This window comes from Vulpes lagopus, chromosome 1 (genome assembly GCF_018345385.1).
Source record: "Vulpes lagopus strain Blue_001 chromosome 1, ASM1834538v1, whole genome shotgun sequence".
Classification (NCBI taxonomy): domain Eukaryota; kingdom Metazoa; phylum Chordata; class Mammalia; order Carnivora; family Canidae; genus Vulpes; species Vulpes lagopus.
In genome coordinates, this window is record NC_054824.1 from 40,005,263 (window position 1) to 40,028,344 (window position 23,082).

At 33.8% G+C, this 23,082-nt stretch overlaps 1 protein-coding gene across 14 annotated transcripts in view; it reads right to left on the minus strand.

Annotated features, from left to right (window-relative positions):
* Positions 1-23,082, minus strand: part of FAM135A (family with sequence similarity 135 member A) — a 124,755-nt gene that overhangs the window by 88,294 nt on the left and 13,379 nt on the right. For 7 of the 14 annotated variants that reach the window (XM_041754294.1, XM_041754268.1, XM_041754277.1 and 4 more), the window contains 3 exons: positions 20,212-20,301; positions 18,655-18,770; positions 12,081-12,160 (listed from right to left, as the gene is read on the minus strand). In XM_041754294.1, coding sequence (XP_041610228.1) covers positions 12,081-12,160; positions 18,655-18,731 — 157 coding nt within the window. In that variant the 5' untranslated portion in view covers positions 18,732-18,770; positions 20,212-20,301. The remainder of the gene's footprint in view (positions 1-12,080; positions 12,161-18,654; positions 18,771-20,211; positions 20,302-23,082) is intronic. The other 7 variants (XM_041754302.1, XM_041754286.1, XM_041754332.1 and 4 more) reach the window with 1 other exon arrangement.

A 23,082-nucleotide genomic window follows, 5' to 3' on the forward strand; every position in this document is an offset into this window, starting at 1 on the left:
GATCTGCTGCCTAAAATATGCATATAGTTAGCAACACTGTAACTATATACATAAAAATTTGTTGAGGGTAGATTTCATGTTATTTGCTTTTTACCAAACACACATAAAAAATAAGTGCTTTACTCTCAAGTGTTACATGTTAATACCCCATGCTAATTTATTTAGAGAAAAGTCCTGAGGTTTTTGTCCTAAGGTAAATACTAATCTTCCTGACATTCTACCATTGGCCTTGAGGTGCCCAACTATTACAGTTAATCTGATTACAGACCTTTAATTAATCTGTTTTCCAGCCCACTCTTACTTCCCTTCATCTGCTATAATTCCTGAAATCCCTTGGGGAAGGTATCCCAAAAGGCAGTTCAGCTCTCACTTCTGTTTCCTGTCCTGCAGAAATTTATTGAAATATTTTGCTATTCCTTCTTGGATTTTATACTGCTATTACCAAAGGGTCTTAGAAAGACCCAGACATATGTGTACAGTCTGTTTATTGTCTTGAATCTGAAACCCTCTCTTTTTCATATTTACTAGAATGATAACCTCCCTCCATGAGGTTGGGAACTACATATATCTTTTAAATTGTTTTAATTTAGGAGTGAGCACTATGTCTTACACATAATGGGCCCTCAGCAAGTGTTTATGAAATACTTGAACTTTCACCTAACTTCTTAATTTAGTACCCTACTTGTTGAAAGAAATCTATTTTCACCTCGCCTATCAGTTATCTGCTAACCCAAACATCAGATTTACACTTTTAAAGACCTGTGATAGAGACCTACAAACACTTACATTAAGTCATGATAATTTAATTTTATATTTTATTCCTATCACCATCTTTCGCATTTCCATTTCCATTGGTTAAACAGTGGGCATTGATATGTTATTTATTTTGTGAACAAGTGAGCATTCATTCAACCATAACTTATTAAGCTTCTAAAATATTGAGAACTAAGAGATATGAACATAAAGGAGAACCCTACCCTTGTTCTGAGTTCCCAATCTAGTTTGAATAGAAACATTCAAGCAAATAATTGCACTACAATGTGATAATCTCTTAACTCCCTATTTTGGAGACCAAAGCAAATGCCAGTGTAATTATCACTATCTGTTAAGCCAGGTAAAAAGACAAATAATGGCAGTGACAGAAAGAAATTATTGCATGTAGGGAAAGCAAAATGGAGGCTTATAATGCCAAATGGACTCAAATTTTATAAGTTATGCAAAGCTTATTGAAGGCTCTAATTCTATGGTGAGTTTTCCCTTCATGATTATTGAGATTATTCAGTTACTGTTAGCAGCAATGGATTAGTGACATGAAATGAATCGTCTCTAGCTGTGTATTCCTTTAAATTTTCTTCATTTTACAAAAGCACTCTTCTTTAATGATTCTTGATGTTTGATTGTATTATAGCAAAATAAATAAATTATAACATGCTAAGAACTAAAAGATGTTTATAGAAAATGCTATGAAACACAGCAAAGGGAACGTTTAACTGGGAGTTATCTATGGCTTCACAAAGGAGATGAGGTGGGGAAAATATGCACAAAATTTGAGGTAAGTTAGAATCCATCAAATTTGAGAAAATGGAAGTGGTTCCATAGGGAGAATCCACAAGATTCAAGATTAGACATGTAGGATAGGGTCAAATCATGAAAAATCTAAACAATTCAGCAAAACTGTTAAAATATTTCAATGGGTTTCAAAGGAAGACCTTGAAAAGATGGTGGTTGGGAAAAACTTATGGAGACAACTAGTAGGGGAGAAACAGATGACTCTTCAACCATCACGTCTAAATATTTGAAGCTTCATTTCAAGAGGTCAATTAACCACTACATCAAGGCAAAGTAACAAGGGGACAACCCCTCTTTACTTTGATAGCTATCTTTTATTTCCAGCCTTCCTTTTCTCTTGATATTAACTTGTTCTTAACTGCTATCACCTTTATAAAAAACACTGGGTAGTGGTAGGCAAGGAATACATATACACACAAAGAATTTTATCAGAATGGATGGTCTTAGAAAAACTCTGGCCAAATACAAATAACTGGAAATTACTTTTTTTTTATTTCTTTTTTTTTTTAAACCAGGGTTGATTTCTTATTAGTCCAAATGCTTATCTAGCTGTGAAACTTCTATCAAAGTGGAGAATACATATGTATATATATATTTTTTAAGCAATAAGACTTTCCCCATACATTATTGAGGTTTTATCCAATTTTCCCTTCTTTCTTCTTATAAATAGCAGTCTTGTAGATGAACTACATAGAAAGTTTTCAAAAAAGGATATCAAAATGTCCAATGGGCATATGAAAAATGCTCATTTCATCAGGGAAATGCTAATCAACAATACAAGATATCACCTTACATGTATTGGAATGCTTATTATCTAGAAAACAAGAGACAAGAGGTGCTAACGAGGATGTGGGGGCAGGGGGGGATAACTATATGCTACTGGTGGGAATGTACATTGGTCTGACCACTATGGAAAACAATATGGAGGCTCCTTAAAAAGTTAAAAATAAATCTGCCATACAATCCAGCAATTCCACTTCTGGGTATATACTTAAAGGAAATGAAAACAAGATTTCAAAGATATAAATGCACTCCTATGTTTCCTGCAGCATTATTCACAATAGCCAATATATATAAACAATGAATGAATGGATAAAAAAGATGTGCTCACATCTTTTTTATCCATTCATTCATTGTTTATATATATATGTATAGAGATATACATACATACACAAACAATGGAATAATATTTAGCTATTAGAAAGTAGACTATCTTGCCATTTACAACAATATGAATGGACCTTGAGCATATTATGTTAAGTGATATAGGGTCAGAAAAATAAAAAAATAATGTATATCACTTATTTGTAGAATCTAAAAATGTCAAACTTGTAAAACACAAGGAGTAAAATGGTGATTAGCAGGGAATGAGGAAGTGGGGAGATAAGACTGATGTTATTTAAGAATACAAACCTGCAAATAGTAGTAAATAAGCCATAGAAATCTACTGCACAGTATAATGAATAGAGGCAACAATATTGTTATCATCCATAGAGGACTTACTACGTGCAGGGGCACTGTGTTTATACTGTTACTAATCCCTTAGGCAATTTTATAGGGCAGGGACTAATATATCTATTTTAGAGACACCAAAGCTCTGATAATTTAAATAATTTATCCAGAAGCAAATGCCATTGCTCTTTGCCCCAAAGTCTGTGCTTGGTCTTCTATGTCACATTGATAAAGAAGTTTTTTGTTTGTTTTGTTTTTAAAGATTTTATTTATTTATTTTTATTAGTGAGAGACACAGAGAGAGAGCAGCAGAGACATAGGCAGAGGGAGAAGCAGGCTCCATCCAGGGAGCCTGATGTGGGACTTGATCCCGGGTCTCCAGGATCAGGCCCTGGGCTGAAGGCGGTGCTAAACCGCTGAGCCACCCGGGCTGCCCTGAAAAAGGAGTTTAACCATAGGTATGCAGTTCATTCTTACACTTATCACAGAACCCTTACACTAGTAAGAAGTAGCTGTCTTATTGGGGAAGAAGACCTAAAGGAGGTATATAAAGGTTAAACCATATCACTCAGCTATCCTATGTATAAGGCTAACTCTTGAGAACTCTTGAGAAGGAAAAGGCAATAAATGGTTGCCAGGCAACTCCATGACTGTCTTTCTTTAGATCAAGTTGCTTCTGAGACTCTAGAGTCCATCTTATTTCAGTATTTTTACCATCTGGGGCAATTTAGGATAGAAATAGAGGGCATGAAAAAGGAAATCAATATTTACTGAGTATTATACCAGGTCTCTTTATCTAATTTGCTCACTTAATATTCACAAATACACTGTAAGAAAGGGGTTATTTCCATTCACTGATTAGGTTAGGCCAGGAGAGAGTACATATGTATATATATATTTTTTTAGCAACAAGACTTTCCCCATACATTATTGAGGTTTTATGCAATTTTCCCCAATTCGTCCTGTCTTGCCAGAAACTTAATTAAGATCTTCCTTCTTTATGCTGGATAGTCATTTTACCTTTTTAAACATGTTCTCTCTCGTGTTACCATAAAAATGAAAATGCTGTTTACTTGTTTTCCAATTTGGAATCAATCCAGAGACAGAGCACATTAAGATTTAACTACAGTTACAAAACATAATATGAATGTTAGCAACCTTGATAATATAAAACAAAGGACATACTTAATAGGTTGAAAGGTAGAGGAACAGAGCAAATTTGAAAAAAGAGGCAAGACTGCTTATATCCTTATATTACACAACAGTGTTTGTCATGTTTGTTGAAATAGGAAGTGGTGTTTTAAACAACTCATTATTTAATAGTAATTTCAAAGTCAAAGAAAGATATGGGAATAATGATGTCTCTTAAAAAGTAGGGGGGAAGGAGGGAAGAAAATAGTTTAAGATTCAGTTGTCATTCATCATACCAGGAAGCGAAAATGTCTACATAGAGGAAGCCATTAAAATTAGAGGAATAGTTAAAGGTGGATGCATCGGGCACAGCCTGGGTGGCTCAGCGCTCAGGCAGTTTAGCACCGCCTTCAGCCCAGGGTGTGATCCTGGAGTCCTGGGATTGAGTCCATGAGTCCCACGTCAGGCTTCCTGCATGGAGCCTGCTTCTCCTTTGGCCTGTGTCTCTGCCTCTCTCTCTCTCTGTGCCTCTCATGAATAAATAAATAAAATCTTTTAAAAAAAGTGGCTGCATCTAGAGAATTAACTGTTTTCATTACAAATCTTTCTGGACTAAGAGAGTTTTTAACTATTTGTATTATTTGCATAAAATTATTTTTTTTCCAGAAAAACGGGATGGGTGGAAAATAAAAAACAAATTAAACAATATATGTTTCTTTTAAAAAATACTAGCATTATTATAAACGGGGAATTGTTATTTGAATTTTTTATCAAAATTGTACATAGTGCTCTAACATTTCAAACTGAGGCCAGTTTCCTAGAACAGGCAATGACTTTGTTGTAGAAGTCTGTGAAAATTTTCTTATTAATCAATTTTCAACAGCTCTATAAATACTCATTGTCTCTTATGACTGATGCTATTGTAGATGACAGCTATTTCCTGACTCAAACCTCTCACTGTCAGCACAATTTCATGCTGGAAATAATTTAAATGTGTTGCAATAAGCTGTATAATACCATCTAATTCCTACTGCATCTAACCTGCCTTTCTGCAACTCACAGACAAAATTATTTCTTTCTTCTTCTAAAAGTTTTCCAGAAATATACACAAAGTGTAGGAATTGCAGTAAAATGCAGTGCTGGAAAGAAAAGGTCTTGAAGTGACAGTACAAATCAAACAGAAAAAATAGGGGATGTAATAAAAAGTATAGAGAAAATCCAAGCCCTTAGAAGAAAAAGCAAATTTTTAAGGAACAGAGGTAAAAAGAGAATTAACACACAGGATAAAGAAAAATTACTTCTATATGGATATATTTATGTTATCAAGGATGAGTCTAGAAATTAATGATATGTATTAAAATAAAGTCAGCCAAATTCATAGGAGTAATTTCTGGAAGCAGAATATTTTGGGAAGGATAACTTTTCCTAAGACACACACTCTTGGAACTCTTAAATACTATCTTAAAATAAAACAAAACTTGAAGGAAGAAGGACATAAAAAGAAAACCAAATCAGTATCTTCAAAACTGGAAAAAATTTGTTGCCTTCTTTGCATGTATGAGCTAGCTCTCTTTCTCCCTCTCTCTCTCTTTCTTTTCCAGACTGCTGATGAGGAAAAGCTCATCTGGGCATGAGAAACTATTTTGGATCCACCATACCTGTGAGCCTTAATAAGTCACCAATTCCATCAACCAATGTTCTTTATAGTTTTTCATATGAACTTAAACACTCAACATGATAGGCTATTTTGGGGCACACTGGCAGGTAATACAACTAAATTACCAGATTTACATTATCATCGAGGTGTTCAGAGGATGAAACAAAGAACCTGTGGAAAACTACACACATATAAAAGATAATCACGCTGAGAATGCTACTGGGATGAGGAAAGTAGCACATCTTATAATTTGTGAAGGGTCATTTGTAAAAATCTATAGATATCATTGTGTACCATAAATAAGAAAAATAAGATATTCTGAATCAAAGAAAAACAAAATCAATACAGCATTAGGATAAAAAAAGACCTTGAGAAATTATATTAGGTATTACATTTTAGACATGACAAATTTTGAAAGAAATTATTTTTCTTCTTCTGTTCAAAATCCACTTCTCATGTTTTCCATTTTGGTTGTTATAATTTAATGAAAAAGTATGCAGCCTCTTAAACACCTTCTTGTATAATACTGTAAAAATATACATATAATTGTTTTTGCATATAAACTAAAAGCATGTATTATGGAATTCTATTGCTTTCCAAACCCAGGCTTCTCTTTTAAAGACTGGTGTCTGCTATAAACTATTTTTAAAAGATATTTCCTTTCCACACACTCGTAAATGATCAGATAATGGACATTTCACAGTCAACAATACAAAATTAGTATTAGAAGCTGAAATAGCAACAATGACTAAATCTGGGGTTACAACTAATTAAAACCAAACAAAAATCTGTGTCCAGGAAAAAGCACTTAAAAAGAAAGTACTCTATTTGGGTCTTCTCCTCTTCTCTTCTCTTCTCTTCTCTCTCTTCTCTTCCTTTCTCTCTCTCTCTCTCTCTCTCTCTCTTTTTCTTTCTAAAGATTTTGTTCATCCATTCATGAAAGACACACAGAGAGAGAGAGAGAGAGAGAGAGAGGCAGAGACATAGGCTGAGGTAGAAGCAGGCTCCATGCAGGGAGCCTGATGTGGGACTCGATGCTGGATCATGCCCCAGGCCAAAGGCAGGCTCTAAACTGCTGAGCCACCCAGGATATCCTCTATTTGGGTATTTCTGAAATACCATTTGTCATAATGTTGAAAAAAATTACTCTGAAAATGACATTAATTACATGTAATATTTCTGCTATACAAATAACCTAGAAAGACCTCTCACCCCTGAATGTGCCAGAAGAAGAATAAACTAATCCCAAAGTTAGCAGAAGGAAGGGAACAACAAAGATCAGAGTGGAATTAAATGAAATAGAGACTAAAAAAGACAATAGAAAACATCAATGAAACCAACAGTTGGTTTTTTGAAAAGATAAACAAATCAACAAACCTCTAAGCTATGAAAAAAACATAATTCAAATAATTATAAATGAAAGCCACTAACAACTAATACCACGAAAATACAAGAATAAGGGACAACAATGAACAATCAATGAAAACAAACTAGAAGAAACAGATAAACTTTTGGAAACATACATCTTACCAAGACTGAATCATGAAGAAACAAAATCTGAACAGACCAATAAGAGACTGAATCAATAATAAAAAATCTCCCAACATATAGAAGCCAGGACCAGATGATTTAACTGGTGAATCCAACCAAACACTTAGAGATGAATGAATACAAATCCTTCTCAAATTTTTCCAAAAAAATTGATCAGGAAGGAACACTTTCAAGCTCATTTTAAAAGGCCAGCATTACCCTGATATGGAAGCCAGACAAGTGCATTACTAGAAAAGAAGAAGATTACTGGCCAATATCCCCGATGAACACCAATGCAAAAACAAAATACTAACATACCAATTCCAAGAGTATTTTAAAAGGATCATATACTATGGTCAAGAGATTTATCCCTGGGATGCAAGGATGCTTTGCAAAATGCAAATAAACATGATATACCATATTAACAGAATGAAGGATAAAAGTCATATGATCATTTCAGTAGATGTAGGATTCAACATACTTTCATGATAAAGACTTCAATAAAGTAGGTATAGAAGAAATGTACCTCAATGTAATAAAGGCCAAATAGGACAAGCCCATAGCAAGCTAACATCATACTCAACGGTGAAAAGTTAAAATCTTTCCTCTAAAGTTAGAAACAAGGGTACCCACTCTCATCACTTCTATTCAACATAGCACTGGAAATCCAAGCAACAGCAATTGGGCAATAAAAAGAAATTATAGGGATCCCTGGGTGGTGCAGCGGTTTGGCGCCTGCCTTTGGCCCAGGGCGCGATCCTGGAGACCCGGGATCGGGTCCCACGTCGGGCTCCCGGTGCATGGAGCCTGCTTCTCCCTCTGCCTGTGTCTCTGCCCCTCTCTCTCTCTCTCTCTGTGTGTGTGTGACTATCATAAATAAATAAAAATTTAAAAAAAAAAAGAAAAGAAATTATACACACATTCAAATAGGAAAGGAAGAAGTAAAATTATCTGTATGCAGATGACACGATCTAAAGATTCCACCAAAAGGTTGTCAGAACTAATCAACAAATTCAGCAAAGTTGTAGGACACAAAATCAACATACAAAAATCAGTTGTTTGCCTATAATATGAACAATAAGCTACTTAAAAGAGAAATCAAGAAAGCAATCCCACCACTGTGTTGTTTATCTGAAATTAATATAGCATTATATGTCAACTATACTTCAATAAAAAATAAAAGGAAGTTGCTCTGTGCATGTTTATTTCATAAATGTAAAATCACTCAATTATTTAAAAAGAGGAGAAATTCCATTTACAATAGCACTGAAAATAATAAAATACTTAGGAATAAATTTAACCAAGGTGATAAAAACATATACACTAAAAGCTATGATACTGATCAAAGAAACGGAAGAAGGCACAAATAAAAGGAGAGATATCCTGTGTTCTTTGATTGGAAGAATAATATGGTTAAAATGTCCACACTATCCCACATGATCTACAGATTCAAAACAATCTTTATCACAATTTCAATGGCATTTTTCACAGAAATAGAAAAAATTATCCTAAATTCATATGAAACCACAAAAGACTCTAAATAGCTACAGCAATCTTAAAAAATGAACAAACCTAGAGCCATCACACTTCCTGATTTCAAGGCTATAATATTACTATTAAAAGGCTACAGTAATTGGGGCATCTGGGTGGCTCAGTGGTTGAGCATCTGCCTTTGGCTCAGGTTGTGGTCCCGGGGTCCTGGGATTGAGTTCCCACGTTGGGCTTCCGCAGGGGGCCTGGTTCTCCCTCTGCCTATGTCTCTGCCTCTCTCTGTGTGCCTCTCATGAATAAATAAATAAAATCATTAAAAAAAAGGCTACAGTAATCAAAACAGTATGATAATGACATAAAAACAGGGATACAGACCAATGGAAGAGAATAGAGCCTAGAAATAAACCTATACATGCATGGTCAACTAATCTTTGACAAAGTACCAAGAACCTATCATGGAGAAAGGATAGTCTCTTAAAGGTGCTGAGAAAATTGGATATCCACAGGCAAAAGAATGAAACTACACCCCTATCTTACATCACTCACAGAAATTAACTCAAATTCAATGAAAGACTTAAATTTAAGACCTAAAACATAAAACGCCTATAAGAAAACATAGGAGAAAAGGTCCTGGACATTGGTTTTGGAGATTATTCTTTGGATTTGATCCCAAAAGCAAACGCAAAAATAAAGAAGTGAGATTACATCAAACTATTAAGCTTCTGCAGAGCAAAGGAAACCATCAACAAAATTAAAAGACAACCTATAAAATGTAAAAAAATATTTGAAATCTAAGGACATGAATATCCAAAAAAAATTACTCATATAGTTCAATAGCAGAAAAATAATCTGATTAAAAACTGGGCAGAAGATCTGAGTAGACATTTTTTTAAAGAAGACACAGATGACTGATAGGTACGATAAAAAGGTGCTCAACATCACTCATCACCAGGGAAAATGTGAATCAAAACCACACAGATGGAGCGCCTGGGCGGCTCAGTTAGTCAAGCATCTGGCTCTTGATTTTGGCTCAGGTCATGATCTTAGGGTCCTGGAGATTGAGCCCAGAGTCCTGCTCCAAGCTCAGCAGGGAGTCTGCTTGAGATCCTCTCCCTTCCTCTCCCTCCCCTCCCTCAGCTCGTTTGTGCATGTGCTCTCTAATAAATAAATAAATACATCTTTAAAAAAAAAAAAAGCAACACAGAGATATTAGCTCACACCTGTTAGAACTCCTATAACAAAATGCCAAAATAAACAAGTGCTGGTGAAGGCATGGAGAAAGGAGAAATCTTGTGCACTGTTGGTGGGAGTGAAAGTTGGTGCAGCTGCTATGGAAAATTGTGTGGAGGTTTCTAAAAAAATTAAAATTACAACTATCATAATGATCCAGCAATCCCACTCATGGGTATATGTTTGAAAGAAATGAAATGAATATCTTGAAAAGAAATCTGCACTACCATATTTACTGCAGCATTAGTCACAATATCCAAGGTAAGGAAACAACCTAAGTATCTATCAACAGATGAGTGGATTAAGAAAATGTGGTATAACACACACACACACACATACAAAGAGGGAGCCACAGCCAGAGGGAGAGAGAGGTATCTTATTCAGCTATAATGATAGAAATCTTGCCATTTGCAACAGTACGGATGAACCCAGAGGGCATTTGCTAAGTGAGATAACTGTTAGAGAAAGACAAATACTGCATGGAATCACTTACATGTGGAAACCAAACCAAACCAAACCAAACCAAACCAAACAGTTGATTTCATAGAAACAGACAGCAGAACTATGCTTGCCAGGGGGTAGGATGTGAGAGAAATAGGAAGATATGGGTTGATTAACTTTGTTATGAGTAAGCTCTATCTAATGTGCACAGAATGGTGACTACATTTAATAATAAAGTACTGTATACTTAAATTTAAGAGTGGATCTTAAGCATTTTCAGCACACATACACGTAAGAGTGCACTATGTGAGGTGATGGATGTGCTAATTATCTTGCTTGTGGTAATTATTTCATAATGTATATATAACAAATCACATTGTACACTTTAAATATATGAAATTCGATTTGTCAATTATTTCTCAATAAAGCTTAAAAAATAAAAAGGGAGTCAGAGAAAAAGATCATTCTATTTTTTTCAACTGGCAACTTTAGAAAATACAATAGGCAAGATATTAAGGAAGGACCAAATCTATCTTGTAATAGTAATTAATTATTTTAACCTCTGTATTTCATAGAAAGTGGACTTACAACAGTTCAAATGACAATAAATATGCACTTTAATATGTATGCCAGGCCAAGAAAAAATATTGTTTTTTTTTAAAAGAATGTACATATATTTTGGTCCCAAGCAATAAGTCTCCCTGAGCATTTTGAGAGTCTTCAGGAAGACAGAATAAACCCTCCATTGTGTACCATTCATTAAATCTATTATTACCTCGCATTTTAGTACCCACAGGATACTAAAAAGATAATCCCAAACACTTCAAATTTCCAGAATATTTTCTTAAATTGTAAAATAGGCTGAATTATGCTCAGCATGGCTTTAGTGTGAGGTGTATTTTATTATTTATGATGTTTTCAAACTCATTATTCATATTTGACATATATGATAACTTTCTAGAATATTTCACTAACCATTGCATTTCCTAACTTCATAGAATGAAACAGAGTATACTATATCAGGAAAGCTGAAAATATGTCCACTGATCATATCAGGACCACTGGTTTTGGCTCAAACATTTTAATACAGAATATAAGTAAATAACCAAGCTGCTATAACATATCTATCTTAAACCATATACATTACTTTCTGCATTTTGTTTTTTAACTAGAGTAGTTAACCCAGAACAAAAATGTTAAAATATATTCTCAAAGGCATACTTTAAAACTTTATAATAAAACACCTTTGTACTCATTTATCAAATTATATGTCCACATTCACTGTGTAGTTTTAAAAATTATATCTTACATGACATAACTGATACCACCCCTACTTATATTTGTTTTTGTGGAAATTTCACATACATTCTTTCATATACTCATCATAAGAAATCATAGAGAAAGACAAAGAACCTATAATCAAGTCTATTTTATTGAGGCCTCAAATATATTTATTATAATGATACTCTTTGGTATCCTGTATTTGTAATTAAAAAAATAAAAATAATTAAAAGTTATTATTGTCATTATAATGTTGCTTCAAACTTTTCTTAAAAGTTAAAAATATTCCTTGGCTTACCTGTTGCATGTAACAAACTAGCTTCTACTCTGTGGGGAACTCTTGGTGGAATTTTCATAGATGCACGTATCTGGTAAAAACTAAAGGAAAACAGACCCAAAAAATCATTTCAAACTATATTTTAAAATATACAATGCCCCAATTTCTATATATCTGTATGTATTAAGTTATAAATTTGGTCTGCTTATATCAATCTCCCATAATATTTATTTATTTTATTATTTATTTTTAAAAGATTTATTTATTTTAAAGATTTTTATTTATTTTATTATTTGGCGGGGGAGGGGGAAAGAGTAGAGGGAGAACGACAAGCCAATTCCGTGCTGAGCACAGAGCCAAGGCAGGGCTCGATCCCATGACCCTGAGAGATCATGACCTGTGCCAAAATCCAGAGTCAGCTGTTTAAACAAATGAGACAACCTGGCACCCTTCCCATAATATTTATTATTGGTGAAAAGAAATATATCAGATCCACAGATCAAATATCAGCAGCATGCAAGAAAACCCAAACAGAAATGGGCATGTATAAAGATGAATGAGAGAAATAAAAGAAATGTAGAAGTGTTTTTATTTTATTTTTTTAAAATTTTACTTATTTGAGAGAGACAGAGTGCATGAGAGAGAGCACGCACAAGCAAGGGGGAGGGGCAGAAGAAGAAGTCAACTCCCTCCCCAGCGGGGAACCGGACATGGGACTGGATACCAGGACCCAGGGATCATGACCTAAGCCAAAGGGAGACACTTAACAGACTGAGGCACCCAGGTCTCCAATATTTCTTACTTTAAATGAGAGAATGTCATAGCAACAAAAGGAGTTAGTAAGGCACCTTAGATTTTCAATGCTTAATTTGGTTACTCATTTTTTTCTTTTAAAAAATAATAAAGAGAGATGCCTGGGTAGCTCAGTGGTTGAGCGGCTGCCTTGGGCTCAGGGTATGATCCCGGATCCAGGGATCGAGTTCTGCACCGGGCTCCCTGTGAGGAGCCTGCTTCTCCATCTATGTCTCTGCCTCTCTCTCTGTCTCTCATGAACAAATAAATAAAATCTTAAAAATAAATAAATAAAAAATAATAAAAAATAAAAATTAATAAAGGTAAATTATTCTTAAGCATAATTTTGAGAAAATATAGATAATGGTTTTTGAAAATTGGTTTAATACAATAAATTACAAAATAAAGACATGCATTTGGTTTAAAGAATTCAGCATATTTTCAAGGTCAGAGCTATTGTTTATGTACTTTATTCTGTAGGATTTTATATTTTTTATATCTATATATAAAAATCAACCAGTCATTAGAATAACCGTTTATGTAGAATAAAAAATTTGCAGTAAACATTATGTTTGTGTTTTATCATCATTACACTGCAAATGTGTACATGTAATGGAGGATATACACATTTATACACACATATATACACATGACACACAAACAGGATTACTAAAAGCTAAATCAAGATTACAAATTGGGATGAGTTTAGATGTACACAAGGGAACAGAATATTTTGTATATTTTTATTAATAATTTCCTAACAGTTTAAATTATTAAATTTGTAAATAATACAAAGATTAAAATACATAAATATATTTCTACTATTATTCATAGCAAGGTATAGCATTGGAGAGAGTGTATGGTCAGGCCACAAAGCCAGAATTAAAGAAGAGTGAATGAGAAGCTAGCCAATTAAATCTAGAACCTTGGGAGTCACAATTTGGCCTTAAAGAAACAAGGCAAAACTCCATAAATAAAGATAGATAATTAGTTGAGATTAAGATGAGGTCAGATTGAAAACATGAGATGACTAAAACCAAAAATCAAAGTGGAATCACAGGAGTCCTAGAACCAGAGGAGAACAAAAGAACAAAGACTTCTAGGAACTAATCAACTCCTCATGCTGAGAATTTTAACTAAACATTAAGTAAAATAAAAGAAAACATAGGTAGTAAGCTCCTTGACATAGGTCTTAGTGATGATTTTTTGACTCTGACACCAAAAGCAAAGGCAACAAAAAGCCAAAATAAACAACTGGAACTACATCAGACTAAAAAGCTTCTACACAGCAAAGGAAACCATCAACAAAATGAAAAACAAACTTACTAAATGAGAAAATATTTGAAAGTCATGTATCTGATAAGGGGCTAATATCTAAATTTATTATAAAGAACTCATACAACTCAACAGAAAAAAACCACCTGACCTCCAAAATAAAAAAAGAAAAAACCCCAACCAAACAGTCTTATTTAAAAATGGGCAAAAGAGGAGCCACCTGAGTGGCTCAGTTGGTTAAGCATCTGCCTTCAGCTCAGGTCATGATTCTGGGGTCCTAGGACCGAGTCCCACATCAGGATCCCTGATCACTGGGGAGTCTGTTTTTCTCTCTCCCTCTGCCCTTGCTCCCTGATCATTTGCTCTCTTTCTCTGCTCTCTCTCGAATAAAGAAAAATCCTTTTTAAAAATGCGCAAAAGATCTAACTAGACATTGTTCCAAAGAAGCTATATAGGTATATGAAAAAATGCTCAACATCACTATCAGGGAAATGCAAATTAAAACCACAATGAAATGTCACCTCACACCTGTTAAAATGACTAGTATCAAAACGTCAAAAGGTAAGTGCTGAAGATGTGGAGAAAAGGGAACTCTAGTGCACTGTTAGTGAGAGTGTAAATTGGTGTAGCCACTATGGAAAACTATGGAGGTTCCCAGAAAAATTAAAAATAGAACTACTTCTGCCTGAAGAACACAAAAACACTAATTCAAAAAGGTATATGCACCCCTATGTTCATTTTAGCATTATTTACAATAGCTAAGATATGAAACCATCTAAGTGCCCATTAATCAATGAATGAATAAGATGTGATATATATACAATGGACACTACTCAGTCATAAAAAAAAAAAAGAGTAATATCTTGCCATTTGTGACATCGATGGACCTTGAAGGTACTATGCTGACTGGAATAAGTTAGAGAAAGACAAAATACTGCATGATTTCACTTACATGTGGAATCTAAAAAACAAAACAAACAAAACAAAACCTAGACTCAGAGAATCAGAGAACAGATTGATGGCTGCTGGAGGGGAGGAAGGCTGAGGGGAGCAAAATGGGTATAGGGTACAAGAAGTACAAACTTCCAGTTAAAAAATAAATAAGTCATAGGGATGTAACATACAACATGGGGAATAAAGTCAATAATCTGGTATTAACTTTGTATGGTGACACATAGTAAATAGACTTATTGTGGTGATCATTTTGTAATGCAGACCTATGTCAAATCACTATGTTGTACACCTGAAACTAGTACAATATTGTATGTCAATTATACCTCAATTAAAGACAAGTCAAGCAATATATCTAAAATCAATGATCCTCTAACCATTAGATTTTTGAAAGATCAGAAACATAATAATATTCTTCAAAGGTCTTCAATGGATGGGGAAACCAAATTGTAGAATATGAGGAAACTAATGAAAATAGCAATTACACATGCTATGTTTATGATGATTGGCAAAAAAAAAAAAAAAAAAAAAAAAAAGGAATAACAATTCACTTAATCTTTATCTCCAGTTCCAAACCTTCAATTAATTATGAACTATCTCCACTTGGATATCTCGCCTCAAACTCAATATATCAAAATGAACAAATCTTCAACCTCCTTATTGATTTCAACATTACTAATACTGTACAAGTCAATAGGATTTAAAACTTCAGCATTATCTTTTAAATTTCTTATTAAAAATACCCAATTTGCAAAAAGTAGAGCAATGGACCCATATGCCTACTACTCATTTCAACAATTAGAAAGACTTTTGCTGTATTCGATTGTACTTTTTCTTTGCTGAGCAACTTCAAAGTAGTATCTTACATATCACATATATTCTATACACGTATTTTTAATGCTTTTTCAGTCTCATCCTCCATATGGAATCAGTCATTAAATCTTACTATACTTACCCTGAAATGCCTCATAAAAATTAATAACAAAAATAGTGTTAGAATAGAATGATTTTTAAAATGTCTCTGATTTTTTCACCCGTCCTGGTGTCCACACATCTTGCAGTTTGACTTCCAATAGGAAGTAAAGTTTAGTTCCTTACCCTTAAATCTGCGCTGGCCTTACAACTTGTTTTGGGCAATGCAATGTGGCATAGATGACAATGTGCTAGTTTCAAGCCTAGGTCTTAAAAGGTCTTCTTGAATAGTTTCTTTCTCTTTGGATGCTACCTCCTCCGTGAGAATAAGCTAGGATGAGATATCATAAAACAAAATGGAGTCCACCCAGATAAGACCATTTTCTGTATCAGCCAGCACCCAGCCAACCTGCCAGTTGGGTGTGAATTCATAGGTGAGTCCAACAAAATCAGCCAAGCCAGCCCAGAAGAACAGACCATTCAGCTGATCCACAGACTTGTGAGCAAAAATGAATGTTTATTGTTGTGATACCACTGAAGCTTTGTGTTTGTCATTAGCTATACTATTGTGGCAATACATTACTAATACAGAAATCAGTAACTTAGAAGTAGTGTGCACCGTAACAAAAACTTAAAATATGTGGCACTGACTTTGGGACCAAAACAATGGTAAAGGTAGAAGCAAGAAAAATGAGTAAATTATAGAGATTTAAAAAATGATAACCCATGTTACAGAGCGATGAAACTTTTTTTTTTAAGATTTTATTTATTCATTCATGAGAGACAAAGAGACAGAGGCAGAAACACAGGCAGAAGCAGAGGGAGAAGCAGGCTCCATACAGGGAGCCCGACGTGGGACTCGATCCCCGGTCCCCAGGATCATGCCCTGGGCTGAAGGCAGATGCCCAACTGCTGAGCCATCCAGGTGTCCCAGTGATGAAACTTTTGATAAAAACGCTGACAGCAGTAACTTAGTAGTTGTTAGACAATGTATCTAAGAAACTTTGGGACTTAAGCAAGCTAATTTCCAGGGAGAATGCTAAAAATGTCAACTGGTTACTCCTTGCTAAGTATAATAAGGTTTTCCAAGAAAGAGATAAGCTAAAGAAAGAACTGGTCATTTTACAAACAGAATGTAGAGGGAATATAGCTGCACCGGGAGTTGCTAGATTAGAAAAAAAAAAAAACTTTTTCATCTTCAGTCTCCTTAAAAATTTTCAAAATAAAATGTGCCATGGACAAAGATCATATTAAAGGAGTAGCTATAAATCCCTTTCTTTAGAGCTCTAAAGAAATTAAAGCAATGTTTAAGTAGACATTCTCAGTTTGACAAAGGGTTTTCAGGAAGTTGAGGGGCATGATCCCACAGAATTCTGATCCCCAAATAGTAGTGGTTACATCTAGAGAATAGTCATGCCTCAAAAGACAATTGTGGGTCTGGGCTTCAGAGCCTGGGATGAACTCTATCAGACATACCGAAACCTCATAAAATTTTTAAAAGTAAGTTTTACTGGCTTAAGAACTGTCAGGCTAGACTCCTGGGCTGGCCTTATAACTTGCTTAACCAACAGAATGGAGTGGAAAAAAATAAAAGTGCTAATTCAAGGGGCCCTGCATCCTCTGCTCTCTTTCTTTGACTCCTGTCTCTGTCATGAAAACAAGCCCAGCCTATCCTGCTGAGGAGTGAGAAACTATGAGGTGAAGCAGAGCACAGCTGTTTTTATTTTTTCAACAAGATGGCAAAACCAAGACAAACCAAAAATAAAACAAAACAAGAAAAACCTCAATAGAAAATCTCTCTCACCCTACTTCTGATAAAGCTTCATTAGTACCACTCTTAGTACAGAACTTCAGAGTTACAGGCATCTCTAAATTGTCCCCTATGCTTCTGTTTCTTCTGCACAACCATCAATCTAATATATCACAATCTTCCTGTTAGTAAGTGCTTACTGTAATAATAGTGATAATTTCATTATTGCCTGGAAACCACTGATGGCTCTCCAAATCCCTGCTGTTTCTTCAGACATAAGGAGCCTTTCATAAACATAACCTCTCCTTTCTTTACTATCTTTCTTTCTGCAATTCTCCTAAAAAATATCCAATTTCCTAAAAATTCTTTAAAATAGCATGTTCATTCCTATTTCCAAGACCTGATTCATGTTGCTCTCTTCTCCCAAAACAGTTTTTCATTTTATCCTTTGCCTATACAAGTCTTAACCATATTTTGTCCCTATTTCTCCAAAATGCCTTTCCTAACATACTAACCCAGAAAAATGTCTTTGTTTTGATTCCTAGAGTACTTTCTATATATACTTCTTGAAGATTTGTCATTTTGCATTCCCACTTAGCTGTTTTGTACATGTATTTTCCCCATACACTACTTTTTACAAGCAAAAATGAGATCTTAACATTTTCACAGAAGTCCTTTCAACACTCAGTACAAACTCATAAATGCACATTACATATATCCAGCATTATCGCTAAATCCATGTGAATAATTCTCAAGCATCTACTTAAAACTAAATTTCTCTAAGAAAAGAACTACTTGAATATAGCTCACTGTTTTCCTGATATATGCTGGATTATAAGTATATATTAAATTTAAATGAAAATCTGTACATCTTTTCTTATGCAAAATATATAATCTTCATATTAAAATACATACCCTCTCTGAAATAAATCCACATTGTAGAACTTGTTTAGCTCCACAGAGAATTCTACCATTGCTTGAACTTCAGTCATTTTCAATTTATACTGAGAAGACAAATCTGGTAACAGCACCTTGTTAAAAGTAGGGGGAAAATCATGAGCAGCACAATGACAAAAATGCCAATTTACAAAAAAACTAATATTTAAACATGTTTCAGAGTATGATAGGCAGAAAATAAAAATGAAACAAATTAGTCCGTATATCTAACACAGTCTATCCCAACTAAACAGCATCAGAATCAACTAAATATACTTACAAATGATATACTTACTAAATAACAATAATATTGTAATTTAAGATACGTTCCAATAGAATGCATTTTCTAAAAGAATTGGAAAACATTCCAATAGTATGCTTTCCTTTGTGACATCTATATGATAAATAATAGAGCAAATTGCTAAAAGAAACCCTTGACTTTATCACAGATAAAATACTAAAGAAAAAAATTAAGTCACCTCATTATTCTCTTCTAGCTCTATATTGCACATCCAGTCTACTCCAAAGTCAAAAAGAGAATTAGCATCCTTTAATCCTCATTTAAATCCATGAAGGTTCATCCTCTTGGGCAAAGTTCTTAAATTACTATTTGTTCTTAAATTTCAAAAAAAAAAAAAAAAATTTTTTTCCCCTCATTACAAAAGCCTAAAGTATTCACTGAAAGGAGTTTTAAAAAAATACAGACAAGCAAAAGTAAAAACATTCATGATTCTGTCCATTGACATACACTTTGGTATATATTCTTCACTTGTGTGTGCTTTTATAAAATTTCTGTAAAACTGGGATCAAACTATATGCACACTTTATATTTATTTAACTTTTTGATGAGCACGTATGTCAATAAATGTAGTTTTACATTACTTTCAATTGTTTACTATTACAATATGAATATTATGATTTAAAGCATCTATTGTTGGGTATTTCAGTGATTTCTGTCTTTTCACTATTACAAAATAGTATTGTATTAATAATGCATGCTTTAAAAACACAATTCAGAGTAAGAAAGTGTTGAAAGACAATCCTCCAGAGTCTCCTGTTTCTGCATATTTTGCAAGCAGACACTGACTGCCTCTGTTCCAGACTATTTTTCAAGGATGTAGGATCAGAAAACAGAGATAGTGTCTCATACTGGAACAGAGGGCAAATTTGTTTATTTTTCCCTTTAACAGAGATAATCTCCTGAGGCATAAGTCAGGCAGACTTATTTTCCATTATAAAAGATCTGGGTCCCCCTAAACTTAGGATTCCTCTCCTATAATACAACCTACTCATATGCAGGTGCTGCCTGGTACTGTAGCTACTGCTACTACTATGCATGCAAACCATCCTTTTCTTAGATCTAGGAGTCTCATGTCTTCTGCCCACATCCATGGCATTGCAGCAGGCTAACTTGTTAGCTTGCAAGTGGGATAAAATCTCAGACCCTTCACAACCTTTGAAATAATTCTCCATAGAAACTCGACAAATATTTCGATCTCATGACTTAAATGCAAAAGAGGTAAAACATATTCTTACCTCTGCTGGTTAAAGCTTCATTTTAACATTATGAAATAACCAAACTTGTACTTCCAGTTACTGATTCTTACTGAAAATATATTGTTCCCCCTATGAGAAAGAAAAAAATAACATTTCAAACAAAATAGACATAAAAAAGTCCATTTTAAGGAAATCTATGCTTCATTAGTTACCCAACAATCTCAATTTATCTAAAAGATCTATATCTTGCATAAGGCTTATCAGAAATGTTTCAGGGATTTTCCATTCAGTTTCACTGATAACAATATTAACTGTTACACCCTTGTTAAGAACTCCCTAGTATATACTTCAAAGGACAATAGTAAGATTCTTAGTTCAGTGGCTCAGAAACAATCTTTACAAATAATAAAAATATTGTTAAGTTTATTAATTTTTAAGATGTAAAACTTACTATTTTAAAATAACTCCTTATGTAGAGTAAATGATTTCTGAAATTACAAATATATGAAATGTGCATGTGTGCATAATGTATATACACACACAAACTATTTTAAATATATTGACAAAAAAGAATGCCTAGATATGCTATGGATAGTTTTGTTCACACTCCCAAATATTGTCTGAATAAAAAAAAAATTCTTGCCCATGTAAAATTACCTTAGGTACTAAAAATGTTAGAATAAAGACTATATTCACTCTTCTTCATGGATTCTTTTTCTTCTCCCATCATATATATGTAGACTTTACCACCTTCAAGAACTGCTATTTCATTTTTTTATTTATAACTGATATACATTGATATATTAGTTTCAGTATACAACATAGTGATTCACTATTTTTATACATTACAAAATGATCACTTCAATAGTTCTGGTCACCGTTTGTCACTATATAAAGTTATTACAATATTAGAACATTGTAATAACATATTGCCTATGCTGAACATTAGGTGGAGACTTATTTATCATGGAAGTTTATACTTAATTCCCTTCATCTATTTTGCCCATTCCCCCATCCCATTCCCTCTGACCACTAGTTTGCTCTCTGTATCTACAAGTCTGTTTGTTTTATTCATTTGTTTTTTTAGATACCACATATAAGTGAAATAATGTGGTATTTGTCTTTCTCTGACGTACTTCACTTAGCAAAATACCCTCTAGGTCCATTCATGTTGCTCCAAATGGTAAGATTTCTTTCTTTTTTATTGTTAACAATATTTCATTGTATTTATACAGCACATCTCATTTATTCATTCATCTATTGATAAATACATACATAGATTCCTTCCATGTCTTGGCTATTGTAAATAATGCTGCAATCAATATAGGGGTGTGTATATCTTTTGGAATTAATGTTTCTATTTTCTTTGGATAAATATCCAGAGGTGGGATTACCTGATCATATGGTATTTCTATTTTCAGTATTTTGAGGAATATCACACTGTTCTGCATAGCTGTTGCACCAATTTACATTCAGACCAATAGGGCATGAAGGTTTCCTTTTCATCACTTCTTCTCCAATACCTACTATTTCTTGTCTTTTTGATAACTAGTCATTCTGACTGTTCTGAGGTGGTATCTCATTGTGGTTTTTTTTTTTTTCATTGTGGTTTTGATTTGCACTTCCCTGATGACTAGCCATGTTGAGTATCTCTTTATGTGTCTGTTGGCCATCTGTATTTGTTCTTTGGAAAAATGTCTTTTTTTTTGGAAAAATGTCTATTAAGCTCTTCTGTCCATTTTATAATAGGGTTAATTTGTTTGTTTTTTTTCCTATCCAGTTACATGAGTTCATATATATATATTTTTCAACCCCTTATCAGATATGTCATTTGCAAGTATCTTCTCCCATTTGGTAGGCTTTTTATTTGGTTGATAATTTCCTTCACTGAGCAAAAGCTTTTTAGTTTGATGTAGTCCCATTTGTTCATTTTTGCTATTGTTGCCCCTACCTGAGGAGATATATCCAAAATACTATTGCTAAGCCCAATGTCAAAAAACTTATTGCCTATGTATTCATCTAGAAGTTTTTTGGATATAGGTCTTACATTTAAGTCTTTAAACTATTTTAGGTTTATTTCTGTATGTGGCATAAGAAAAATGTTTCATTATTTTGCATGTATCTGTCTAGTTACCTCAGCACCATTTATTGAATAGATTTTCTTTTCAAAGATAGATTTATTTATTTATTTATTTATTTATTTATTTATTTATTTATTTATTTATTTATTAATGATAGACATAGAGAGAGAGAGAGACAGAGAGAGAGGCAGAGACACAGGCAGAGGGAGAAGCAGGCTCCATGCCGGGAGCCCAACGTGGGACTTGATACCGGGACTCCAGGATCGCGCCCTTGGCCAAAGGCAGGCGCTAAACTGCCGAGCCACCCAGAGATCCCAATTTTCTTTTCCCCAATTGTATGTTTCTTTCTCCCTTGCCGCAGATTAACTGATCCTATAAGAAGGGTTTATTTTTGGGCTCTCTATCCTGTTTCATTTATATATATATATATATATATATATATATATATATATATATATAAATATATATATATGTTTTTGTGCTAGGACTATGCTGTTTTCATTACTATGGATTTGTAGTACAGTTTGAAATCAGGAAGCATCATATCTCAAGGTTTGTTGTTCTCAAGATTGCTTTGATATCCGAGGTCTTTTGTGGTTCCATACAAATTTTAAGGTTATTTTTCTATTTGTGAAAAATGCCATTGGTATTTTGACAGGGATTATACTGAATCTGTAGATTGCTTTGGGTACTACAGACATTTTAACAATATTAATTCTTCTAATCTATGAATGTGATATATCCTTCTCTTTGTGTCATCTTCAATTTCTTTCTTCAATGCCTTATAGTTTTCAGAGTACAGGTCTTTTACCTCTTCAGTTAAATTTAT